Here is a 26,361-nt window from a genome sequence, read left to right on the forward strand (position 1 = left end):
AGAAGGCCAACAATTCACTAAAAATGTTTTTTTTTTTATTGGTCTTATGATGTATTCTAATTTTTTGAGATGGTGAATTGGTGGGTTTTTGTTAAATGTGAGCCAAAATCATCACAATTAAAAGAACCAAAGACTTAAACTACTTCAGTCTGTGTGCATTGAATTTATTTAATACACAAGTTTCACAATTTGAGTTGAATTACTGAAATAAATTAACTTTTCCACGACATTCTAATTTATTGAGATGCACCTGTATATATATATATATATATATATATTCAGCAAATAATGGATAATTATTTTGGTCATTTTTGTTGCTCAACAGCATCCCTCCCATGTCAGCCAAAGATCTCCATGACAAGATACAAAAGTGACTATACTGGAGAACCATAATTTTAAAAACGTATGAAAAGACAAGAAAGTCAAAAACTTAATGGATAATATACTTGGATTTGAATTATTAGGCTATATTTATATAGTATTTAGGCCTGGTAGGCTAGTTGAAAATGCCTGCTACTTATTTATTTAAAATCAAAGCATTTCGAAATCAGTTTACTTGTTTCTATGTACGGACATGATGTGCTGAAATTTACATGCAGCGAGGGAAGTGATGCTGCTCAGGGCCGGACGTGATGACGTAGGAGCTCTCGGCTGTATACGTGCGCGAACTCGAGTGCTTCGGAACAAGTAGAGGACAACGAGGCTTCATCGAGGTCTATGTTCCGTACTGTCTGTCTCTACAGCCACAGACAGGCCTGAATTTTTACACTGTTACGTATTCTTTAATACTACACCATGAAAAGGAGGGGGGACATGCGGCTGTTAGTCGGAATTTTTGCCTTTTTAGCGTGTTTTTTCCAAGCCGAGGCTCTGACAGGTAAGGCGTCGCGTTTTTCTGTGGATCATTTAGCTCGCGAGCTTATTTTTCACATGCCGTATGAATGAACCGGATTGCTTATAAAAACGCGGGCCGAGACGACAACTCGGCAGTTTTGTCGTTTAAAACTCAACAATAAATCGAAGTACGTAGTTAATGTGCGTTTTAAAGAGGTAAGAAACGTTTAAAAGCCATTAAAACCGTCGTCAAATTGTCGGCGCACGGGGAAACGTTCACGCGCATCGAGCAATAACAACAGCTGATAATACATGTTTTCTCTCGTAACATATAAGGCTATATACATCACATTTCTCACACAATTGTAGCAGTATAAACGATTGGAAAGATTTGAGAAAAAACAAAACAAAGTGTATTTAAATGAAGGAAGTCGATAGAAAATAGACCAGAGAGATAGATGGATCATTGCCGTATTAAAGCCAAAGTACAAACTGTACTAAACCCATCAGGTGGTGTTTTTCTGCTTTGATGTAAAATAACCTTTAATACTAACTCAAGGGGTGTTGTAGCTTTTAAGTTACACACTTTACAGATTGGAGAGGATCTTCTTTCTGAGTCATGGTTGACATTTAATTATTGCTTAAGTTTCATAGGATATCTCCTGGGGGCTCAACAGCCAGAAGAACTCAACCAGACTTTTCTGTTTAATAATAATAACAACGTCTGTTCTCTTTCCTGGCAGGTCGGGTCATTTACTCCAATGAATTATGTTTTGAACAGAGTATTATGAGCAGCAGGCAGCCATTACAACCGGTGCAGACTAGTTTTGGAGGCCTGCTGTCATTAACCGAGTTTCCATCCACTTTTCGCGCAGTTTTGTTATCGACAAAGTAAAAATGCATAAAAAAAAAAGGTTTGCTATCTTCCGCCTGTTTCCATTCAAATGGCCTTTTATTGATAAGCATGGTGTGCGTGATGACGTCATGCTTAAAAAAAAAAAAAAAAAAAAACTTTTACCTTTCACCTCCTTGATCTCTGTTTTGGTAAAATGGGGAGAGTATTGAGACAATTGAAATTAGCCAGCTTAATGTAATTTTAATTCACAAATAAATGCAATCAGAAGAGGAGGAATTGCAATCATTAGGGAGCTGTTTCCCTTCTGATAGGACTGTAATATTGGTCCTGATGTTGCACCTATCGTAGGTCGCCACCGGTTCTGACCCGAAAGTGAATCGTCATGGCCGTCATTAGTGGGGAAACTTTCAGTCTTAGTATAAGGACTATCCATCGATGTGTATATGCTGTGTGCACAGCTATTAAAGAAAAATTGATGCGGTGTAAAATCAGGGTTTACATATGATACATTCCTGATATTCAATAGGCTATTTTGAACAATCATCTAATCTAAAGCATTGCCATCACAACTGCATTATGTCCCACATATTTGTCCAGCAACTTTTAACGACCAACTGAACTTGATTGTCATCTAAAATTAATTGTAGTGTCATTATGCAATGGACATTTTCTGAAGAAGGTAAAGAGGGTTTGATTTAAAAGTTTTAAAATGTTCAAAAGCTAGTTTTCTGAAAGTGAACTCAGCATTGGACAAATAGTTCTGATAGTTTATAGTCTTGAAAAAAAGTGTAGAACATTGAGAATGCCATTCAAGCCGGCTTTTTTCGTCTACAGAACAGGGTAAGGCTAATTTAAGTTTGTGTAAAGAAAAGGCAATTATATAGGCCTAACAATTTTATTTTTTCGTTTGGTAATTTATTTTTTTAATTTAATGCTTTTATTCTTTGTTCATTTATTTAATTTAATACAGGGAATTTGCCGGCAGTTTTTCAAAAGTAAGCTAAACTATAATTTTATAGAATTGGGCTGGTAGTGTTCCAAAAAAGCACTCTGAAGCTTTTCTCCTAGTATTGTGTATTTAATTTTAACTTAAAAACATCTTTGTGCACAGAAATGATATGTTTTTTGTATTGTGGGCTAATTCCATGACTACCGTCTATTCTTCAGGCTAACGATTGGGGAAAATTCTGTCATGTTACACTATATTTTTGCGTTAATGCCCATTTTCTCGACAAGAAGTGTTTCCAAACAGTTTTTCGTGATATTTGAAGTATCAACATATCGACATCGGAAAGATGTTATGACGACACTTGTGAAATTTTAGCGATAATTTGAGATTCCATCAGCTATATTGGTAAACTTTTTGATGCGCTACACTTTTTGTTGCAAAAAAACCCTTGGATGGAAACAAAGTTATTGTTGGCAGGTCTAATGAAACATTAGTTGTGAAAGCAATGGGAGAACTAGGTGAGCCTGTAGTTATAATGGAAGCTGATGCAGGCAAAACATCAAGTATTTTGTCCAATCATCAGGTGTAAACAATTTTCATCTTTTAGTCTATCTTTGGTAAGTAAAAAGCTTAGCCTAAGCTTATTATAATGTTCCATCACTGTAAATGGCCCACGCTCTGAAATCCCCACAAACCCTCTGAACCTGTAGGCGCATAACCATTACACTTATGGTAATAAAAGTTATGTTTATTATAGCAGTCTACCCTTCACTTGGAAATGCAAATCATATACTAAATTAGTTTATCTGTTTGAGCTGATTTTATTAGCTAAATATTGTTCCAACCCTGAGGTATATTAATGGTGTTTTGCATGATAAATGAAAAAGGCAGAGCAGCAAGGTAATGAGAAAGATTGTTTTATGGCGGCAACATCATAATTATTTTTGCCTCCCAACAACAGCAGCAGCTGAATGAATGTCAGGATCGGTAAATCTGAACTTAATCAGCTTCGCTCACAGTTAGAAATAGAGTCCTAAACACTCTAGGAGTTGAATTTCTGCACGTAAGCCTTGACCATTCCTCAAAACAGAACTAGAAATTACTGGTTCCTTTTAGTGCTCACAATGACCTCTTGTCACCAGAGTAGATTTGTGCTTCGAAAGAGCAGTATACTGTGGCACATATGCAGTGGTGAAACCTCGTGTAGCTGGATAGTGGGAGCGCTGGCAGCTCCAGATCAGTATTAAAATTAGAGTTGCCCCCGAGTCCTCCATCATCAGCCCAAATCTGCTTATTAAATTGGGTTAAGAGCAAGCAGACAGGTATTTTTTCTCCTGGTTTAATAGGCATCAGTAAAGTGTTTTGTTTGTGAAGGTGTTCTCTATTGGCAGCCATTGTGCTCTCTGGAAAATGCCTTGAAAGGGTGTTTCTCAACATACACTAACTGGTTGGTTGGCATGTAGGATAGTTCTGTCCTGTACTTCAAAGATTCACAGCTTTTTCTTTTTTTCTTTTTCTTTTTTTTTTTTTGTCTCTCTGAGGTGAAAGGATTCTAGCTTCCAGTTTTGTAAATTCTAACCTTTGTACAGGAAGTTATTTGCCCCAGTGGGACCAGTCAGTTCAGTATCAGTGGCTAATGCTTTTTTGCATTGCACATTTTAGCTAAATCATTTTATAGTCTAATGCAAGGGTTAAGGCAGAAAAAATGTAGATAATTTCTTACAGGCAATCAGAATTAATGGAATTGTTGACCCAAAAATGAATATAAGTCTTGTGCACTCCATCAAGCTGCTCCAAATCGGTATGATTTTTTTTCTTTCTTGGAACACATATGTATTATTTGCAATTGTTTGTCCGGGCAACCTTATGCAACGTCACAACATTTATTTCCATCCACAGTTGCATTATATATTTTTGGCCGAGATCTTGTATTAACGATGGGAGAGTCGAACCACTCTGTAAAGTCTTCTCCAGCACATCCCAAAGACTTCCAATGGGGTTAAGGTCAGGACACTGTGGTGGCTAATTCATGTGTGAAAATGATTCCTCATGCTCCCTGAACCACTCTTTCACAATTTGAGCGCGATGAATCTTGGCATTGTCATCCTGGAATATGCCCGTGCTGTCAGGGAAGAAAAAAATCTATTGATGGGATAACCTGGTCATTCAGGTAGTCAGCTGACTTCATTTTATTGCCGCATAATGTTGCTGAGCCTAGACCTGACCAATTGAAACAGCCCCAGATCATAACACTGCCTCCAGAGGCTTGTACAGTGGGCTCTATCAGGGCTTCAGACTGTGACTAAAATAGTTGCAAATACAACCAAAATTAATTGATTGCGACAATTTAAAATCTAGTCACCGTTTGCGACAGTCGGGTTGTGTGCGTTCATATGCGGTTTCGTCAGATATCATCTTGTGAGTTACTGAATACATCTTTATAGTGTGCACTAGGGTCGCAGTGGTATACCGGTTTCACGGTATAAAGAACAATGGGAAAGAACAATGCTATGGTTCTCCCATTGAAGATGTTTTGGCAGCCGCCCAAGTGATAGCCTATTTAGGACTGCTAAGGCAGATTTAATGATAATCTCGCAGTCAGCTAAAGGCTTCTCATCTGCACTTTCACACGAGTGTAACGGAACCAGCTCGCGATCATTATGTACTCTACTCTTCATGTGCAACAACTGGGCTTCCATCGAGATTGCGGAGCGCAGACCTCAAAACTGATGTTACCAATTTCAATTCAAGTGAGACTTTTCTAGTTTAAAGCATTACGAGGAAGTCAAGTTGAACCTCTCAAACAGTAGGCAGTCCTGACATGCCAAACAGCACTGAGGAGGAAAAGAGCAACACTGTGTTATGCGTAAATTTGTTTTTTTTTTCATTATACATCACCTTTACAAAATTGTTTCACAATTTTACATGAGTAAAATTTGACAAAATGTTATAGTTTCATATGAAATAATCTAAAGGTAGAATCTATTAGACCTCATTTTATATCAACAGTGGCAATTGTAGTTAAAGTTTCAAGATGTTTCAGCTAGTATTTTTTCATATTTGTTATTATTACTATTATTTAAGACTAGCTACACTGACCTAACCATGGTAATGAGGAGCCTTTCCTCCTGTGTAATATGTATGTTCTGTTTGAATTATGTTTGAAATTAGGAAACAAATGGGATAATAATGGGCTCATAAGTAAATATGCTCTTCAATTTTTAAAAAGGGGGAGAGAAAACTTCCTGTTGCTTTTGTTGTTGATGTCAACAACAAATAATGTCACGATGCATGTCCTTGTACTTAAACCGTGAACAAAACTATGCAACATAAATGGAAATGCGACCCAGGATACATTAAATACAGGTTATGTTTTTACTATGGTGAGTCACCACTTGATTTCCAATTTAAAATCTGGGTCTCTAAGCGAAACCAGTTGAGAACCACTGAGTTAAAGGTACAGACAGGAGCAGTCTGGCTGCGCTGTTGCGCACCTACAGGATATGTTAATTGTTAATAATCATAGGACATTACTTTAAAAGCTCACACAGCTGATGTTATTTTTCATTTAGTAGTTAATTTAACATACTATGCTAACATGTAAACTAACATGCTTTAGTTATATAACATGATATAGTTACATGCTATTTTTTTATCATGTTTTTAATTCGGTTTATTATTCTGTTAGCTTTCTTATTTATTCTATTTATTTAATTTTCAAAAGGGAGACTTTTTTTACACATACTTCCATTGTTTCAAGTTTCAATTATAATAAAGCGTTTGTTCAACCAAAAAAAAAAAACCCTTCTGCTTTCACTCCTTTAAGGGTCGTTGTAACTGATAATAATAATGATGTAATACCGTATACCATAATACCGTGAAACCGTGATATTTTCTAAGATGGTTATCATACTCTGAAAATCTCATACTGTTGCAACCCTAGTGCGCACCAGTGTGTTTAGCGCCACTTTTCACCCTTTCTGTTGTGATGACGAGCTCGCTGCACCGCATACAACAACAAACCCAGCGCGAGAGAGTCGTGAACAAATTACACTTTTGAACTGGGTCTTTTTCATGAAGAACTGATGGTTTGAACTCAGGAGCTCAGGTTAGCAGTTTGAATCACATTCACTTAGCAAATCAGCCATCATTGTGCTCAAAACTGAGTGCAGACTTTTCAAAATAAGAGTCCCATGTGTATTTCAGGCTTCTTTATAAGTAAAAGTCACGTATTTTGTACCACATTTTTTTCTTCTGGTAATTATGGTTGGGATTGGAGTAACACAATAAACTGCATCTGGGATTTCATTCCACTTAGTCTCTTGTTGTCTCTGTGTCTGGGCCATCTGGTAACAGAAAAGAAAGACTAAGGTAATATTTTAAAACAATTTGAATGGATATATATTTGTTATTATATGTTTGTTTTATTCTATAAAGTACTGACAACATTCCTCCCAAATTCCAAATAGGGCTGGGCGATTAATCAAATTTTATTTTCAATTATGATTTTGGCTTGCAACGATTACGAAAGCAAGATAATCGAGATAACAGAATGCTGCACAGTAATCGTTTTTCGCAGTGAAACACCCTGGCATTATATCTTTAAAGCATCCTTTATTAAAGTTCAAATAATAAGAAAGTGGGTTTTGAAAATAAACTCAAACTGGCATTTCTCTGTGCGGTCAGCGCCACGTCTATGAGTTGCATGAAGTGACCAGGTAAGAGATTGAATCTTTTCTCGGCTGATGCACACTCTGGTGCAGGGATGCTCGTCACTCGTGCGTGTTTGCTACAGCTAGATTATAACGTGATGGCTCGTGACGTAGTGAATCATAATATGTGTCACGTTCACTGTATCTTATCATGAAGAAAATCAGTGATACGCAGCTCTATTAAGAATAGAAGTTCAGCACGTCACCGTTTTTTTTCTGAATCACACACAGACCATCTTTATCTCATATGACCATCTCAGCATTTTGATGTTATTCTGATTAATTGTCCAGCCCTGAAGGATCGTGAAATTAGTCTTCTAATGCGCTCTTTATGAAACTTAATGGCCAAATGAAAGCACATTAAAATCTTCGTGATATTCACGATATTGGTCAGTTTCACATCGTCAGCATTATCTTGATTATATTGTTAATATCCAATATATTGTCCTGCCCTAACTCTAAGCTCTGAACCAAACCATCTAGTTCTGAGGTGAATCACAACATTACAAACTTAAAGTTAAAAAGTATCTGAAAATCAGACCAAAAGACAAAGGGACAAGACTTTGTATTTAACGTCTTTAATGAGAAAATGAATGACAATCCCATGAAGCAGTGTGATGTAATCGAATTAAAAATGATGGAAAAATATAAAACTATTGATTTAAAGTTATTGATTATCAGTGTAGAATCAAAGTGTATTGCAAAATATTCAGATAAATATAGGCCGCAAACTACAGTGATGAAAAGGGTGACCTTTCAACCCCCAACCATTAAATTTGCATGTTGGCTTGTGAGAGGGGAAAAATTATTGACTTGTTTACTAGAGCAGCTTGAATAAGTTAATTATCTAGTGGCGGCAGACTTTGTACCAAAAAAGGACCTCCCTAGAGTTTGAATACCACGTGCAAAGTCTGTTATTTAGAATTTAATCTTGGGATATTTGGCGAAAATGCCTTCTTATTTATTTAAACTTTAAATTATAACACATTAAATCTAAGCAATGAAGTACACACTTATATTCCTGTCAGAAGAGTGATTGTGACAACTCTGCCATTTAGTCAACATTGTAGAGGTGACCTTTCATAATAGTCAATTGGATGAGGCCTGTTCCCTTTCAAAGGGCAGATGTTATTTCAGGCCCTAGGCATGTGTGGAGTCTCATTGCTTTGACTGTAATGTGGACATCCACCCTTTTTACCCCTCCCTAGCAAACATGCAAAAGCATTTCTCCCTTAACAGTGAGAAAAAATGGGATCAAAATGGGAGTGCCTCACATGTGTTTCAAAACAAAATGCACTGAAAACATGCATGTGCTACACCATTGGAAGAAAAAGCAGATCTGGATCTGATCTCAAACAGTGCTTCTTATTGATGTGGAGGGTTGTTTTTCAGCAGCTACGCACGTACTCCCATGTTGTCCACCGTGTGTATTGTTCTAAGGTGATCAGAAGAATTCCATTGACATTTCTCCATGGGGGATTAGCACAGAACAACCTTTGAATGTTATTTTTGGAATACAGGATCACATGGTCTACATGAGTTCCCTTAGAAGCGGTCCATGAGTTTTTAGGGCTAATTGTTACATTTTACACTCTGTATATTTATAATATGCATTAAAGTTCAATTTCAGTCTGACTGAAACAATAATACTACTTTTTTAAATGTCACGTAAATGCTTTAGTGTGACTGAAATTAGGGCTGGGCGATATCGTTAATATTCGATATAATCAAGATAATTTTGCTGACAATGTAAAATTAACCAATATCGTGAATATCGCGATGATTTTAATGTGCTTTAATTTGGCCATTAAGTTTCATAAAGAGCACAATAGTAGACTTAATTGCACGATCCTTCAGGGCTGGACAATTAATCAGAATAACATCAAAATGGTGAGTTGGTCATATGAGATAAAGATGGTCTGTGTGTGATTCAGAAAAAAATGGTGACGTGCTGAACTGTGCACACGCATGACGGCGCTCTCAGATCAGTTCACGTGCATTGTGAAAAAGTAATGCAGGTTCAAGCACTCGTGCAATTCCAAACATTAGTAACCGCAACAAGATATTGTACAAATCTACAAATGTGGCATTGTATAACAGAAAAGGAGACGATTACAGCCTTTCAGGAAATGGGGAACATTGTAAACTGTCAAATACACATTGCCTTTTCTGTCACAATGCGAGAATTCTAATCGAAAGTGATCATCCCTATGCCCTGCTCACTACGAAAGACAGAGCTCTTGATGTGGGCACTCTGAAGGGAGCATGGCATCACAGTTTAAATGCAGCCTTCACTAAATGTCTTGTGAAAGGGCCCTTTGTGAAATAATTAACTTTCTTTCGTTTGGAACAACTTTCGAGTGGCGTCCCTTTCTTGAAGTGCCATTCCAAGGGCGCATAAATGCAGTTTGGGGAAACGCCCAATAAAAGCTCCTTGTGAAGTTGAAGTGAATACGACCGCACTTTCGGTGTCAAAATAAAAGCCTCCAGGTGGAGGTGAAGTAAACAGGACAGAAATATATTACTTTTGTATAACGCAAATCTAATAATCAGAATAATAATAATAATTCAGCATTATATTATAATAAAACCTGAAGTGTCAGACAGTAATAATTTAGTATTTTTGAAACCCCAGTTGAACATTGCATAATAAGTCAGTGAAGTAGCTTTGCACTACTTGTTCATTCACAATGTATTAGTAAAAATATTTAAAGGATATTTTAAATAATGCTTTTTATTAAGCTACTATGTATAATTTTAAATGAATTATAAATATAAAGTTCATATCAATGAAAATGATTGATTGAATTTCATTCTCCCTTGTTTAATGAAACGAATTATTTTTAAATAGATTTTTATTTAATGTCTTTAAAATATTTAATCTACTTGGCTACAATGGCTGTTTGGATGAAATTATGGTTCCTCTGATTAAAAAAAACAACAATTTTAGAGCAAATACGTAATTATCGAGATATATATATCAAATATTGTCAATAGGTTGAAAAATATCGAGATATAATTTAAGACATATCGCCCAGCCCTAACTGAAATCATAAAATTTTTGCGAAGTCAGACTTACAGACCTAGCTAACGTGATTGAAGCTTGGCTTCATCCAGCACACTGCAAAAATATTCTGATTTTCCAGTAAAAATATCTTAACATCCTTAAAAGTCTTTGTTTTCAGAAAAATCGAACAATATTTGGTGGGGTTTATGCTAGGGCTGGGAGATGATGATGAAATCGATATCAACGATAAGGCTGTCAAATTAAAATTAGAATATTCCTCGAATTTAAGAAGAAATTGACATTTGAATACTGAAACTGTGCATTAGAATTTTGGATGTGTGCCAGGCACTGACGATGATTTCAGATCGATCACATTCTTGCGCTAAAAAAGGCTAGACACAGAACTTTTTTTAAAGTTCTTTTTAATCAGACACGGCATCTAAAAACAGCGCTCCTGCATGAGACGCTGAATAAACAAAAACAAACCAAAACAAAGATGTCCGTCTAGTGCACGTTTACATAGAAAAACAAGTGGATGGTTGCAAAAGCGTTCGGTGTGAACTGCCCCTCACAGTTGGAGGTCCTTGTTCTCTTATAAGCATTTCTCCGATTAAGCAGTGAGGTTTTTTTAAAACGCGTTGACAGGAAACACTTAACTTGGAAATATGTCTCGATCCTCGCGTTCGATTCCAGTCCGTTTGAACAGCCCCTGGCCTGTGCTGATAGTCTGAGCTGCTTCACCACTGAGCTATCTGGGCAAGTGTAACACCATGTGGACTGTCGAAGCGTTTTTCCCCCCTCATTTTACTTTTGACTTAACATTTGAGAAAATGGACAGACTAAAACTTTTTATTTATTGTATGCATATTAGTTGAAAATGGAATGCTCTTTTTTTTTTTTTTCTTGCTTTTTTTAACAGCCAGGAATGTTCTTTGCAGTAATATAGCTGTGCTGTATGGTTTATGTATTTTATGCGCCCTCCTGTGGACCAAGGATACAACGTCAATTTACAAATCAGCTGACTTTAAAATTTGAATATTATTTGAATATTTAAAGTATTTAAGGTAACATTTTTAATTTAGTTTCTCTGCCCAATTGACAGCCCTAATTAACAATATCTAACAAATATGCCGATTGCAACAGTCATTGATAGGCGATGAGCCACACTATCAGGAATTGACAACCATGCAGCTGTGAAGTCGGCAAATATGTTAAATAGTAGCCCAATAGTTATCATGCACTTATGTTTTAAGATACTCATCAAAATATCAAAACAGTAAAAGCATTATGGATTAAACAGGCCATGTCCATTTTTACTGCTGATGTTTTCTGAATAGCATTAAACATTTTCCAGTTATAACCTTCTCTGCAGTAGGCTTGATGGCTTGATCAAATATGCCACAGCTTAGCAACTTCATATAAGCAGCACTTATATTAGAAATTTCATTTTTATGGAAATACAGCCTGTTGGGGAAATGTCATTAAGGCAAAAATGAGTGATGAAACATAGGTCATTATTAAATGTTTTTATTCATAAGTTATTTAAAACACATTGCCTTGTGACATCAACTTCTATTCATCATCCACGTTTAATTTCATGTTCATCTTGAACCTAAAATTGAGTTCGATTTCATTTTCTTTAGGCAGCATTATCTGCATTAGTGAGAAACAATACAAACACATTCGATGAGAACACAGTGAAAATTATTAGGCAGCATTAATTTGGGAACACAAGGGAATTTATTAGGCTTAAAGTACATCTAATAGGAAAGCTGGTGTTTGCTATTCGTTTAAGCTCAGACTAAGTGAAGTAAACAATTTGTTGTAGTCATTTATGAAAGTAGAAATGTAGTTTAAATTGTTATTACTATGTTTACATTTATAAATTTCTTTAGATCTTAGTTTGTATTGGTAATTTTTCACCTGTTGCTGAAGACAGATACTTGATGGCAAATGGGGTCAGTAGAGGAAGACTGTAAATGTTTGGGTTTGGGGAGGTGGTTATAAACATTTTTGACGACTTCGTTATTTTATTTGCTTTTTCATTTTGCTTGAAATGCAATTTGAATTTAGAAACATGAAGTTTAAGTGTTTTGTGTTCCAATAAATGAATACAATTTTTAAAGCAGAATCAGTAAACCAAAAATAATTACCAGTCCCCCTGCAGTAGGGGCAGGGAGTAGGGCTGGGTGATAAGCAAGAAATATTTTTATAAAAAATATTGTGATATCAGATTACATCATCAACTCATCACTGCTAAGGGTGTATGTAATATTTTTTTCTTTATTGATTTTGCTTTAAAATTTTGATTTTGCTAATTTCAAAACCTGGGCTACTATTATATATTTATAATATATTTGGTGACTTCCCAGCTCCATGGTTTTATCGTTTCCTATATAATTGAACATCATCTGTCGATGAGCGTCAACATTGGCATTGGGATATCTGTCGGATATCGTCGATATCTGATTACATCGTCCTATCACCCAGACTTTGCAAGTGGGTTGAAGATTTAATCGGATATCACTATTTTTTTATACAAATATTGTGAAGATATTTCTTGCAAATCACCCAGCCCTAGTGTTTTTTCTTACCCCATCGGCAAATAGTTTTTTCTTGTTATGAGCAAAAACGTAACAATTTTGTTTGATTTATATGAAAACCAGTCAAAAATACTCATTTAGAAAAAATTTTTGCAGTGCATGTATACATGTTAATCGGACCACAGTTGTCCTCGGCACGTTTCGAGAGCCAGACATGTATTTAACCCCAGCGTATTTGTCCTTCAAATATTCGTTTACGCATTGTCATTTATACTTTGTCAGACTAATGAAGACTAGCTCAACTACGAAAAAAACCCCAGCTGTATCGTGATTATAACTGTGCATGTAAACGTACTGACTTTCATGTCCATCATATTTTTTCTGAAATCAGAATTTGACATTCATCAATGACAGGTCATTTGCCTCATTGGACATCACCATTGCTTTTCATCTCTTTATTACATATTATGAATTTCATACTTTTCTGTTGAATTTCATTTTTCATTGCATTTAATGAAATGCTAAGTTTTGTTGATTTGAATGCATGCTTCATCTCATTGTTTTTTAAATGCTTGCTTCTAATGTTTTTCAACATTTGGATTTTGGTATAAAGTGGTGAAGCCACTTATGTGAGCCAGGATTTCGACTTGCATAATGATACTCAAAATCCACTTGTTTCTTATGTATGCCTGTTTTATGTCTTCCATTTTAACATTCTCTTTTTCTCTTCTGCTCTTTCTTTTCATTTTGCCTGCCTGTCTGCTTCTAATCATTATTCATATCATCTCAATGAACTGTGCTCTAAAAACAAATCCATTTGAATCACCGATCCCATTCATTGGTCAAATGAAAATGTCTAGCGGGCTTTATAAAATCGCCCTTGTCACAGATGAAACTGATAGAAGACAGCGCAGAGCTGCATTGCGAGGTCATAGGTAATCCCATCCCTGAAGTTCAGTGGTGGTTCATAGAGGGCGAGGAGCCAGATGAGATCGTTACGCAGCTGTTTGATGGCGCACAAGAGGAACGCGTGCACATCAACGCCACCTATATCCACCACGCCGCCAGCACGCTCATCCTCAGCAACCTAACGCTCAACAACACAGGCGTTTACGAGTGCCGTGCATCTAATGACCCAGACCGCAACGACCTCAGGACCCCTCCCAAAGTCAAGTGGATTCGCTCGCAAGCAAATGTTATAGTGTTTGAACGTGAGTTACATTGTGGAGACGGAAATACAGTGTCTCCGCTAGTATAGAGGAAGAAAGTCCCATAGATTCAGACTCTCCCTTGCCTAACCCTCTACCTTCCCTTTGTTCTACGATTAGAAACCAGGACCAGTTGCTAAAGCCGGGTGCACACTGTACGATTTTTCATGGTTCTTAACGATTGTTGCTTGAGAGATTATGCAATATGATTCCTGTGAGATCCATGGCACACTATGCAACAAGTCAGACTGTACAAAACACATTTGGTCCTAATCGTCCTGATTGACAATGTTAACTGGGTATTTAACACCATCTGGCCATTGTAGAAGCAGTTACACTGCACGACCACAATGCAAAATTTCTGACACTGCCAGAAATATGTTGGAGGCTAAGATTCATTTCAAAGGTAATTAATCGGCTGTCTGTAAACATGTCACACTAAGCGATTAAAGACATGGCAATTTTGCCCTTTATCAAGACATTTTTTACGATCCCTGAAATTTGTATCATGCGACATCCACACTTATACGTTTCCACACTCCATTACCGCATACTTTGGGAAAACGATGACGTTAGGAAACTGAAAACTGAGTTTTTAAATGAAAACTAAACAGTGTGAACCTGGCTTAACACAACACTAAATCTTTGCCTCCACATGATCTCTACTCTAGCACTTGCTGTTCTTTAAAGTAATGATGCCTTTTTGAGCATATCAGTGCCTAGGCTCTTGAGCTTGTAATATGAACCTTTTAAAGAAATGGCATTATAATGCTACTGCTGGTCCGAAGATGTATGACTAATTGGCATGTATTTCTAAAAAAGGGCTCAGATTATATCTTTAACAATGCTTTTCTTGAGTAATTGTTCTGCTTGTACTGGAATATCCAAAAGCTCTTAAAACGTGGCTTAATTTGGCACCCAATGTGTTGAAGCAGTATAACATGCAGCAAATCTTTCATTGCACACAGCCACAGAAAACCTACGATTCTTCCACTAAACAACGCTTTTTTACATCTTTTTATTTAATGAATTCATGGAGTTTTTTTTTTTTTCCCCTCCATCTTGACTTTGTCTGTGTTCATTAAAAACTGCTCACACCTTAATATTACCCTGTAGCTCACAGCCCAAATCTACCTTTTCTTTTCCCTTTATTGGCGTTTTCTAGCACAATGTGCATTTTGGTGCACATTGTGGTGAACATCTGGACAGCAATGTTCCAATCTGTTGTTTTATGTCCTTTGTTATGCAAAAAGCCTAATTTCAGAATACCTCTGCACTTCATCTTAAGGTTGGTAGACTAATTTTAAAGGATACTTAGGTTTTAATTGTACTTTGTATGAATAGCAAGTTTGGTAAGCAATTTGTAAACCCCATTTTTTTTATTGGGGTTTTCTTTTGCAGAAAGACATTTATATAGTCTAGGGTTTCCCATGGTCATGGAAATAAGTCTTGAAAGTAGTGGTCGAGTGATATGGGTATTTCAGTTGCCAATATAGATATCTAGTGAGCAGGATGGCCATTAAAATGCTGATGTACATGATACAATTAAACAACACCAAATCTGATGTACACAAAATTGAAAAAAGCGAAAAAACACTTATTCTATTAAACTTGTGCTGACAATTGCCAAATATAGGCCGACTAATTGGCCTGGCCGATATATCGATTAATCACTACTTAAAAGTTATGAACATTTCTGTAGTGAATGTAAGTTTATGCTCCGCTCTCTAAAATTATCTTGAGAATCTTTGAGTTATCACAGACAACAGGAAAAAAAAAAAGTGGAAATTCATTAGTCAAAAGAAGGGAACCCTTATAAGTCGTAATGTTATAGACTCTTAACAGTGGTTAGTGAATTTGGTGTAACTTTTGCTACTTTTGTGCCTGTGCAGATGCCATAATTATGACTGATCCAGTGGTGGTGAACAACCTGACCTCTGCCACACTCAGCTGCAACCTTACCAATCCTCCTTCTCCCGTCAAAGGACACTTTTGGACCAGAAATGGCAAGACCATCGACAACTCCAAATCATCCACCTCAGAGCTTTACACTCAGTACCGGTACGTTCCTTAAACTCAAATAAATAAATGCAATAATAGGGACGAGCTAGTAGTGCTCTGACATGTCAGTTAATAATCAGCTTCCCAGATTGTTTAGACTTTTTAAGCATCCATTAAGTATAGTGCAGTCTCTTTGTTGATTCACAGTTAGTAAGATGGAGTTGATGTGTGGCTCTGTCAGCAGCACTAGTGTGATTAAGAGCCTCAGGCACTTCACACTCACTGACCTTAATTCCCAGCAGAGCAAAGAGCAGAGGCAGAGCTGCTGGGATGGAAAAAAATATCCATGAGGATGGCTGAGCAGAATGCTGGAAAAGCAGTTTACTTTATTGATACCAATTCATATTTGTGTTGCTTTATTTACCTTCCCTCTATCTTTATTGGTTCGATGTTACTGTTATATTGAAGGCATTAACATTTCTTGTTCAGAATGGAATTCTAGCTTCGTGCTTACTGAATTTGCAAAAAAACATTTTCAAACTTTGTGTAAAATGTCAACATTTGGTGGTCTAATCAGTTTTTAACATCTGGTTCTGTCACACTGGAAATGGAAGGTCAAGTGCTTTGGTGGTGGCGACCAGTGCACTCTGTTATTTACTGCCTGGGCAAATGTAGGTCATCTGGGTATTCTATGCATACAGAAAATGTGCATACTGTACTCCGTATACATACTGCACAATAAATCAAATAAATAATCAAGATTACAATTACAACTGCCACAATGATCTAATTGTGAAAAGTGTCAATTATAGCAGTCTATTTAGGTTTGCTCAAGTGTGTAAGATTTCAATTTCAATTTCTATTTAATGTATTTTTGCTCACCTTTGTGTATAATTTATTCAGAATTTACTAACATGCTGCTTGGAGGGCCAATGTGAAGTTGACAGTTTAGGCAATGTCTTCATTTACTGATAAAACATCCATAAAATTATTGTATAATTTGTTGGTCTCACTGCTGTTTTTCTTTTTCTCACGACAGCATTGAAAAGATTGATTACCACTATGCTGGAATATATTCATGCGTTTTCCAAACAGAACCTCAGGCTAGTGCAACCATTGAAGTCAAAGGTAAGACTATTTTGGGTCTAGTGCATTTATGCCTCTGTTGGGACTTGAAATCATTAAAGTTCTTTATTTTGTGAATATACATTTCTTTTCATTCAACTACAACTGCATTTACCCTGGTTTTTGGCTTTTTGCCCAATGCTCTTCCTGTTAGCCCCCCCACATGTTGCGGCCTACAAACACTCTGAATATGGTAATGAGAATGACCAGGCTGTTCTTGCATGTGTTGGCCATGGACACCCCCTGCCTACTGACTGGAGTTGGTACAAGCTCTCCAATGATGGAACTGAGACGAAGGTACGCAAAGGTTTTACGAGACATTTTATAAGAAAAGGGGATAGGTACCTGGCCTTGTGGTTTGACATTAGTTTTTAAATGCATACAGATGTTAAAATTGCAGAGACATACCAAATGTCACTTGGCACAATATGAATACAGTACTGTTTAAGTGATATTTAGCAGACGTATTATATTCAGTGTATCTCATGAGAAGATTTATGTAGTTCTCTCAAATTGTAAACAGAAACTTGTAATACTGAGCTGTTATAAGCCATCATATCCTCATCAACATGTAGGTCGCCATCACCAATGGCACTGACGACAAGTATGAAATCAAGAACACCCCCAACAAGACCACACTGTATGTGAAAGATCTGGATATCAACAACGACATGGGCAACTATGAATGCCATGGTATTAATGATTTGGGATCAGCCCACGATAAGATTCAGCTGCGTGTGCGCAGCCGCCTGGCTGCCTTGTGGCCCTTCCTCGGCATTGTCGCTGAGGTCATCATTCTCGTCACCATCATATTTATCTACGAGAAGAGGAGAAAGCCTGATGAGATCAATGACGGTAAGCATCAGGAATCATTTACGTCATAGTGATCTTTCGCAAACCGAACATACAAATTTTCAATGGATGTAAATATATTTTTTGTTTTGTTTTTTTGTATTAATTCTTAATGGTGCAAGATCCTATTTCAATTTGATTTTGTAAGTTTGTTTTATTTGGCTGTAGTGTGTGGCTGTGCCTTAGCTGAGTCTATTTTTATTATTTACGTTGTTTATTCCTCTGTTCGCTGCTGCTTTTACGTTGTGGTAAGTGCTCAAAACTGCATGTCAGACTGCAGTGGATTTGCTTAAAGAGGGGATTTGGAATGCACTCCCAAATAGGCTGAAAAATACAACTCTTTCACTGGCAGTTTGTCTTAAATGAAAAGATAAATTACACCAGATTTGTCAGAATGAGAAAAAAAGTGACTTATTGGTTCTCTCATAGCCAGTGAAAGGGTTTAGTTGAGTCTGACATGTTGCAGTTCAGAATGGTTTTAAATGTCAAGGTATAATGCATAATAACCAAGATGACATTTCGAAAGGATCATGTTATATTGCCTTGCATGCTCTCTGCATCATAATCTCAATGCATGATATTGTTTAGGTGAGACAATTCTGGCAAATTATATATCCAAACTTGAATATTACTTTAACGGTTATTCTTTGTTCTGAATGTGTTTGAACATGCTTTCTGCATGAACAACTTGGGCAGCAAAGTTATCTTAACCACAGGATTCAACTCTGTGTTTTAAAGAATATGTTTGCTGGTTTTTGATCCATCTTATTAAAATGTTCATCTTCTATTGTGTAGCGCAACCTTGCCAGTAGCCGTAGTATTTTATACAGTTCTTTTTCAAACAAGCATTTATAGATCCTTCAAAACCCCTGAGTATTTTATTTCGAAAATGGGGGGGGGGTCCTTGTAGTACAATTAATGGTGTCTATGAGTGTAAATTATCACAAACATTATTAGGGCTGAGAAACTAAATACTAATTTTTCACTAAAATATTACCAAAATTCAAATTACATTCGAATGCTTTCTAATTAAATATGAATTTTCACATTTTAAAGACAATATTTCAGGTTGGGGAAAAAAATGTACAAGACATCTGATTTTTAAATTGCCATCTCCTACATCCACAAGACACGAGGATGCAACGAATCGGTATAAACCAATCAGCACCGTGTTACAGCTATTAATTTTTGCAAAGAACATATCTGGGGGTAAAAAAAAATAAAAAAAGTGCATGAAATGATTCAGAAGATTTAGCCATTTCATATTCTCAAATCTATACATTTGCACATATACAGTGAAATTTCTCTTTTCACATATCCCAGCTAAGCTGGGGTCACAGTGCAGGGTCAGCCATGATACGGCGCCCCTGGAGCAGATAGGGTCAAGGGCCTTGCTCAAGGGCCCAGCACTGCCAAGATGCCACTGTTGGGCCCTTGAGCAAGGCCCTTGACCCTATCTGCTCCAGGGGCGCCGTATCATGGCTGACCCTGCACTCTGACCCCAGCTTAGCTGGGATATGTGAAAAGAGGAATTTCACTGTATATGTGCAAATGTATAATGTGTGATAAATAAATATAATTATAATGAAGTAAAAAGTACAACAAGAAATAAATGGTTCTGTGTTAGCTTAGACCAATATTCACGTCCTATGACTCAATCGGTGATCTGTAATTTGGCCGATCGCATGAACCGATCGCTCATGTCAAAAAAGACGTACGGCTCTGCTGTTGTGGCATCATGGAGTGTGGAGAATAAGGGCATAGTGTTGTAAGACAACAAACTTGATACAGCAGTTAAGATCGATGCAGTTGGAGAGGTACGGCGAATATGAAAATCTGTTAATGTGACGTTTCACACATGACAAGGCAAAGGGAAGACCGCGCGAGCTGTTAAACAGTCCTTATTATCGTTCATGTCTGCAGCTTCTCAATCTCCACCAGGCATAGGCATCCCAGTAATAACGTGAGTTACAAGATGTGGTATAATTCTAACATCTTTATTAAATACCTCCCGATTAAACAGCAGTAACAATAGTAGCACCTGTGGAGTCCAGAGGCATGCGCTGTTTCTCCGCTTTTCTCAATCTCTTGCCCTCATGAGAAAAGCGTGTTCCTCTTATTAAAGTTCAAGCAGCAACAAGTGAAAAATTAACTATTAATACAATCACCCAACTTAAAAGGCAGGGAAGGAATTTATAAATATAATAATTCTTTATACATTATTAAGATAACCACAGTATAATATTAAATATAATGCAACAATAACATTTATATAATAATATGAAATAATGACAATAAATCAATAACCAAAAATTTTACAAGTTTAATTGCACCTATGGGTTATTAGTTTGTGTTCAATTTGACACTAAGCTTAAATATAGAATATTTTGTTAGCCTATACTTGATTTAAAGTCTTATTAAAAATAGCTTTTTTTAATAAGCCTTTTAAACATTTTTTTTTTTTTTTTTTTTTTGGTCAGCAAAAACTTGGCAAATTGATATTACTGTGAAGAGGAAAATTAAATTAATAGTGACAGTGTGCAGAAAGTTTACATATAGGCAGTTATGGCGGAGATCCTGATAAAAGGTGAAATTATCGGGATCGGGTGACAAGAAGATCGGTGATCGGTATTGGCTGTAAAAATCCTGATCGGAGCGTCCTTGTTTTTCATTAAATACAGTGGTATGTACATACTAATGCAGCGAGTCTCTCATAAGAGCAAGCCAAGGCATAGTCAAGACACAACCACAAAAGACCTCCACCAAAGGGGCCGTTCATTCAACACGTTTGTCTTTTTTACGCAAGCATGCACTAGATTGACGTCTTTGACTGTTGCTCCATGTCTTGCTGTTGCGCCAAGATGCTATCAATTTAAAAGGTATTTCAGCCTTAAACGCATCTCTAGACACCCGCATTCTGTTTTGTCCATTAAACTGCATCTGTTTTAGCTCAAGAATGCGATTTGATCTGAACCGCCCCGTAAGTCATCGTCAGTGCTTGGCACACATTCGAATGCTCATTTTGACATTTTTATCCTAAATTAGAGGAATATTTGAATTTCTAACTGTAATTTGACAGCTTTATTTTTATTTTTTAAAGTACATTTATTTGCAAAAATAAAAAAATGAAGCCTACATTTAAGGACCATTAAATCCTTAAATGTGTAAATGTGATGCGATCATGTCAACATTGACCAGAATCTCACAGGAAAGTTTCCAACATCTTGTTAATTCCATGCCACGAAAAATAAAGGCTGTTTTGAGAGCAAAGAGAGGCCGAGTATTTGCATTGTGACTGTATTTTTAGGACACTTAATTTAACCCCCCGATTCTCATTATCGTAACACGTCCAGATGTTTTAATTGGTAATTCTCGTTACCGTAACACGGTCATGATTTTACAGTATTACACTAAAAAGATGCTGTTGAACAATGAATTCCTTAACTAAAATCAGCGTAAATTATGCGTAACTGTCAGGGTTACGCATAATAATGCAGGGATGAAAACTAGTCACTTTTCTGAAGCTAATTTCCCCTAATTGTTTGGTAAAATGTTCTACATTTTCCTAATTAGAATCACTTGAAAGGGTTCATTTAAGCTTAAACAAAAAGCTTTAAATACGTAAAAAAATAAAAAAAAAAAAAAAAAAAAAGCTTTACACACACAAACAAATAAATGGAAAATATACATCTGAACATCTGCTATGACTTTCTCACCTTTTTCATCTCTTAAATTTGCATCCCTGATTTAATGTCACAATGTAAAAATCTTAATGGCCCTAAAAATAGGCTTCATTTTCTATAGAAAAAATGTTTCATTTGCTTTTGGATTAAAATAGGACTTGGACATTTTCTTGACAAACTATCGGCAAATTTGTGCTGCAAACAGCAATACGTGATTGAAAACTTGTTCTAATAAAACCACTAAACGTATCCTTTCAATCCAACATTAGACTGCATGGCTAATGCAACTGTATTATTCTGCATGAATCATGATCAGTAGTGCTGTAAAGAAACTGCATAGCAGTGTATAGTTGACCTTTACAGACTTTCAAATCAAGCAGCTTAGCAGTAGAACTGACCAAATTATGAATAATAATACTACTCTTTTTAAATTCCCCAAATCACAGTGTACAGTAGGTGCTCTGCTTTTAACTTCATTAAGGTTATCTCACTGTCTCTTGAGGCTGTCAGAACTAGACAAGCTAACGGCAAAGTAGACAGGGTAGTCTTGTATCTGTAAACCTGTAAAATTAGTTTTTAACTTTTCCTTTTTGTCTTTCCATGTGTGCCCTCCTGCTTACTGTAGATGACGACTCAGGATCTGCCCCACTGTAAGTCTTTTTAATTATTTACATCTTCAGCCTAGACAGCCTGATCTCATGAGAATTGTGACTGTGGTGCCATTTTTGCAATTATTACGTGGTTCATTATACGTATTGCAAGCAGACTTTTTTTTTTTTAAGTGGTTTTGGGGGGTGGGGGATGAGGGGGATGTTGACATTATACGTGTTATACGTTAACTAATCTTATCTGTGCAAAGTTATGAAAAATGCTGGGAACATTATATAGGTTCATTATACATATTGCGGCAGTTCCAAGGCAGAAATGTCCCCTTTGTGGCACTAAAAGTGAGTTAATATTTCTCCCAAATAGGTGAAGTTTTTAAGGTTAATGCTCTGTCGAGTTTTAAATCAACCAAACCTTAAACATAAGCAATAGCGTCATAAAATGCAAACGTGACATGAAAAACTGAAGCAAGCTTGTGCCTCCAGGAAACTGCAGCGATACGTACAAATAGCCACGTAAAAAGAATCTACCTGGTCTCATAGAATCTAGGAAATGATTGTGGTTGAATTTGATCTTTTTCAAAAGAACAAAAATTTTGTTTTGAAATCTGGACAATAGCTTCTCAATATAGTTCTAGCTCAGGAAATCCTTGAGTGCATCATAGAGGGAACTTAAATGAAATCATGTTTTTCAGGAAGAGCAATGCCGCAACAAACCACAAAGACAAAAACGTCCGGCAAAGAAACTCCAACTGAGAATGGAGAAAAGGTGAGGCAAGATAAACTTGACAAATTTGTCACACCATCTTGATATGACAAAATATCAGATTTTCCTGTTTTGTTCCCGTCAGGTATCCTGATGACTACTGTTGAAGATCAGCATCAAGTTGCTGAGTAGCACATTATAGTGCACCCTGAGAGTTCTAAAACTTTTGCTTGAGTGTAAATGTCTTGAGATATTAATTGGTCTCCTTTTATTCCGACCTGTATTGTGCTGCAAGCAGACTTTTAAAAAAAAAAAAAAAAAAAGTGGTTTTGGGGGGAGGGTGAAATTGCATGATTGTGTTCTAGCTGTAGATGTGTGTTTAGTGAAAATCTCTAAATGTGGGAAAACTTTTTTTCTTTTTGTCCTGGCTTTCTTCACTGTTCCTCACGAGTGCACACCTGTTTCCAAAACATCTTCCAAACTTGTAATCTTATCACTGTTCAGCAACTTGGTAATTTGACAATGTCCCTTGTCTACAAATAGATTGATGTAGCTAGAACAGTGGTTAAAGGTTTTCTTTGGCAGGAGTCAATGGACCTCTTATTCACTCTTTTTGGCAGTGATTTTCCTTTCTGTAAGCCTTAATGTCTAGCCACTTTATTGTACATGCTGTTTTAAATCATGGAAATAATTTAAATTAACTTTTTATGAGCAGTACTCATGATGTTTCTGCATATGAAAGTGCACTGTTTCAGAGTGGATGGTGAAATGCCACTTAAGAAATATATATATATTTCCAGTAGGTTAGTAATTTTTTCCATTTAATATCTCAAACAAAAGATGCTTTTTATGTGGACTTCTAAGATTACTGCCGCTACTAACCTTTAAGGACCAAGTGCTAGGAAGGCGTGCATTTTGCTACTTGGATTATCAAATATGTAAAATGTTACTCAAATGTTAAAATCTAACATAGAGGTCAGTGAGATGGTAATATATTTAGATAAGTCGATGGATGTGATGTATAGTGAAGGCTTATTTTTTTGCTTAATGATTCTCTCCTATGGTTCAGATGTCATTCTTAATACATTGTGACATATAGTGTCTGGATGTGTGCCATTTCCAAGTTAAGAGATGCAAAAAAGTTAAGACCTTATTAGAAGTGTTTAAATTATTTTGCCTTAGCATCATAGGAAATCTAATACACTGTCAACTGTACTGGCTTGCACAATCTGAATAAACGTATTTGATTTTAACATTTGTTCTCTTTTGAATATTCTGTCTGTCTGTCTTACACTCACTGAGCTTTATTAGGAACACCTGTACACCTACTTATGTGATTATCTAATCGGCCAATCATGTGGCAGCAGTGCCATGCATAAAATAATGCAGATATGGGTCAGGAGCTTCAGGTTATGTTCACATCAACCATCAGAATGGGGGAATAAATGTGATTTCAGTAATTTTGACCGTGGTATGATTGTTGGTGCCAGACAGGCTGGTTTGAGTTTTGCTATAACTGCTGATCTGGGATTTTTACATGCAACAGTCTCTAGAATTTACTCAGAATGGTGCCAAAAAACAAAAAAAAAAAAATGCATCCAGTGATCGGCAGTTCTGTGGACGGAAATGCCTTGTTGATGAGAGAGGTCAACGGAGAATGGCCAGAGTGGTTCAAGCTGACAAAGGCTACGGTAACTCATAACCCCTCTCTGTGCAATTGTAGTGAGCAGAATAGCATCTCTCAATGCACAACACTTTGAACCTTGAGGCGGATGAGCTACAACAGCAGAAGACCATGTCGGGTTCCACTTCGTCAGCCATGAACAAAGCTGAGGCTCCAGTGGGCACAGGTTCACCAAAACTGGACAGTTGAAAACTGGAAAAATGTAGCTTGGTCTGATGAATCTCTATTTCTGCTATGGCACATAGATGGTCAGAATTTGGTAACAACAGGATGAATCCAAGGACCTAACCTGCTTTGTGTCAACAGTCCAGGGCTGTGTTTCCCAAAAGTAGATCATAGAAACCCATTGAGGCCAAAGGACTTTACGATCAGCTTAATCTTGTGAAGCTTTTGGGAAACGCAGCCCTGGCTTGTGGCAGTGGTGTAATTGTGTGGGGAATGTTTTCTTGGCACACTCTGGGCCCGTTAATACCAATCAATCATTGCTTGAATGCCACAGCCTATTTGAGTAAAAAAATAAAGTGGGATAAAATTGCATTTTGTTTTTTTATTTAGTGCTGCCCTGAAGAATTTGACATAACAGATACTCATATATTCCACAAGACAAAATAGTAACTGAATTTACACAAATGGTTCTGTTCAAAAGTTTACATTCCCTTGATTCTTCATATGGTGTGTTGCTTTCTCAATGATCGATGGCTGTGTAATAATTGTTCACGAGTCCCTATTTTGTACTGAGTAATGAAGCTGACCACTTTTCTTCAGAAATCCTCCAGGTCCTGCACATTCTTTGGTTTTCCAGCATCTTCTGCACATTTGAGCTCTTCCCAGCAGTGGCCTACATGATGCTGAGATCCAGCTTTTCACTCTTGGGACAACTGTGGGACTCATAAACAACTATTACAAAAGGTGCAAACATTCCTTGATCCTCAAGAAAGCAACACAAGAACCAAGGGGTGCAAACTTTTGAACAGGATTATTTGTGTCAATTTGATAAAATGTTGTGTTATGTAGCTTCTGAAGGGCAGAACTACATAAAAAATATAATCTTTTATCTCTTATATTTGTACACATTCTGAAAGGGTGTGCAAACTTCTATGTAAGTGCCTCACTTTTACTGCAAATTTATATATATATATATATATATATATATATATATATATATATATATATATATACTCAGCAAAAAAAGAAACATCCCTTTTTCAGGACACTGTACTTTAAAGATAATTTTGTAAATCCAAATAACTTTACAGATCTTTATTGTAAAGGGTTTAAACAATGTTTTCCATGCTTGTTCAATGAACCATAAACAATTAATGAACATGCACCTGTAGAACAGAGGTTAAGACACTAACAGCTTACAGATGGTAGGCAATTAAGGTCACAGTTATAAAAATGTAGGACACTAAAGAAACTTTTCTACTGAATCTGAAAATGCCAAAAGAAAAATGTCCAGGATCCCTGCTCATCTGCGTGAGGCATGAGGACTGTAGATGTGGCCAGGGCAATAAATTGCAATGTCCGAACTGTGAGACGCCTAAGACAGCACTACAGGGAGACAGGAAGGACCGCTGATCGTCCTCGCAGTGGCAG

The 26,361-nt window shown here is 36.6% G+C and overlaps 1 protein-coding gene across 2 annotated transcripts; it reads left to right on the forward strand.

Annotated features, from left to right (window-relative positions):
- Positions 1-657: 657 nt before the first annotated feature.
- LOC127437973 (basigin-like) lies at positions 658-24,334 on the forward strand. Of its 2 annotated transcripts, none has more exons than XM_051693160.1 (8): positions 658-877; positions 16,002-16,170; positions 17,150-17,238; positions 17,390-17,532; positions 17,811-18,090; positions 22,408-22,420; positions 23,071-23,144; positions 23,227-24,334. In XM_051693160.1, the coding sequence occupies exons 1-7, from the start codon at positions 796-798 to the stop codon at positions 23,129-23,131; spliced, it is 837 nt and encodes a 278-aa protein (XP_051549120.1). In that variant the 5' UTR covers positions 658-795; the 3' UTR covers positions 23,132-23,144; positions 23,227-24,334. The 2 variants fall into 2 exon arrangements, with proteins under 2 accessions (XP_051549120.1, XP_051549119.1); XM_051693159.1 differs by having other exon boundaries at positions 660-877; positions 22,396-22,420.
- The last annotated feature ends 2,027 nt before the right edge of the window (positions 24,335-26,361 follow it).

This window comes from Myxocyprinus asiaticus, chromosome 49 (genome assembly GCF_019703515.2).
Source record: "Myxocyprinus asiaticus isolate MX2 ecotype Aquarium Trade chromosome 49, UBuf_Myxa_2, whole genome shotgun sequence".
Taxonomy (NCBI): domain Eukaryota; kingdom Metazoa; phylum Chordata; class Actinopteri; order Cypriniformes; family Catostomidae; genus Myxocyprinus; species Myxocyprinus asiaticus.

Excerpts from the sequence above, each read along its gene's own strand:
- LOC127437973 (XM_051693159.1), top strand. The coding sequence starts at position 796 with ATGAAAAGGAGGGGGGACATGCGGCTGTTAGTCGGAATTTTTGCCTTT. Across the intron at positions 17,239-17,389 it reads TGCAACCATTGAAGTCAAAG|CCCCCCCACATGTTGCGGCC; the intron begins GTAAGACTATTT and ends TCTTCCTGTTAG. Across the intron at positions 18,091-22,395 it reads GCCTGATGAGATCAATGACG|ATGACGACTCAGGATCTGCC; the intron begins GTAAGCATCAGG and ends TGCTTACTGTAG.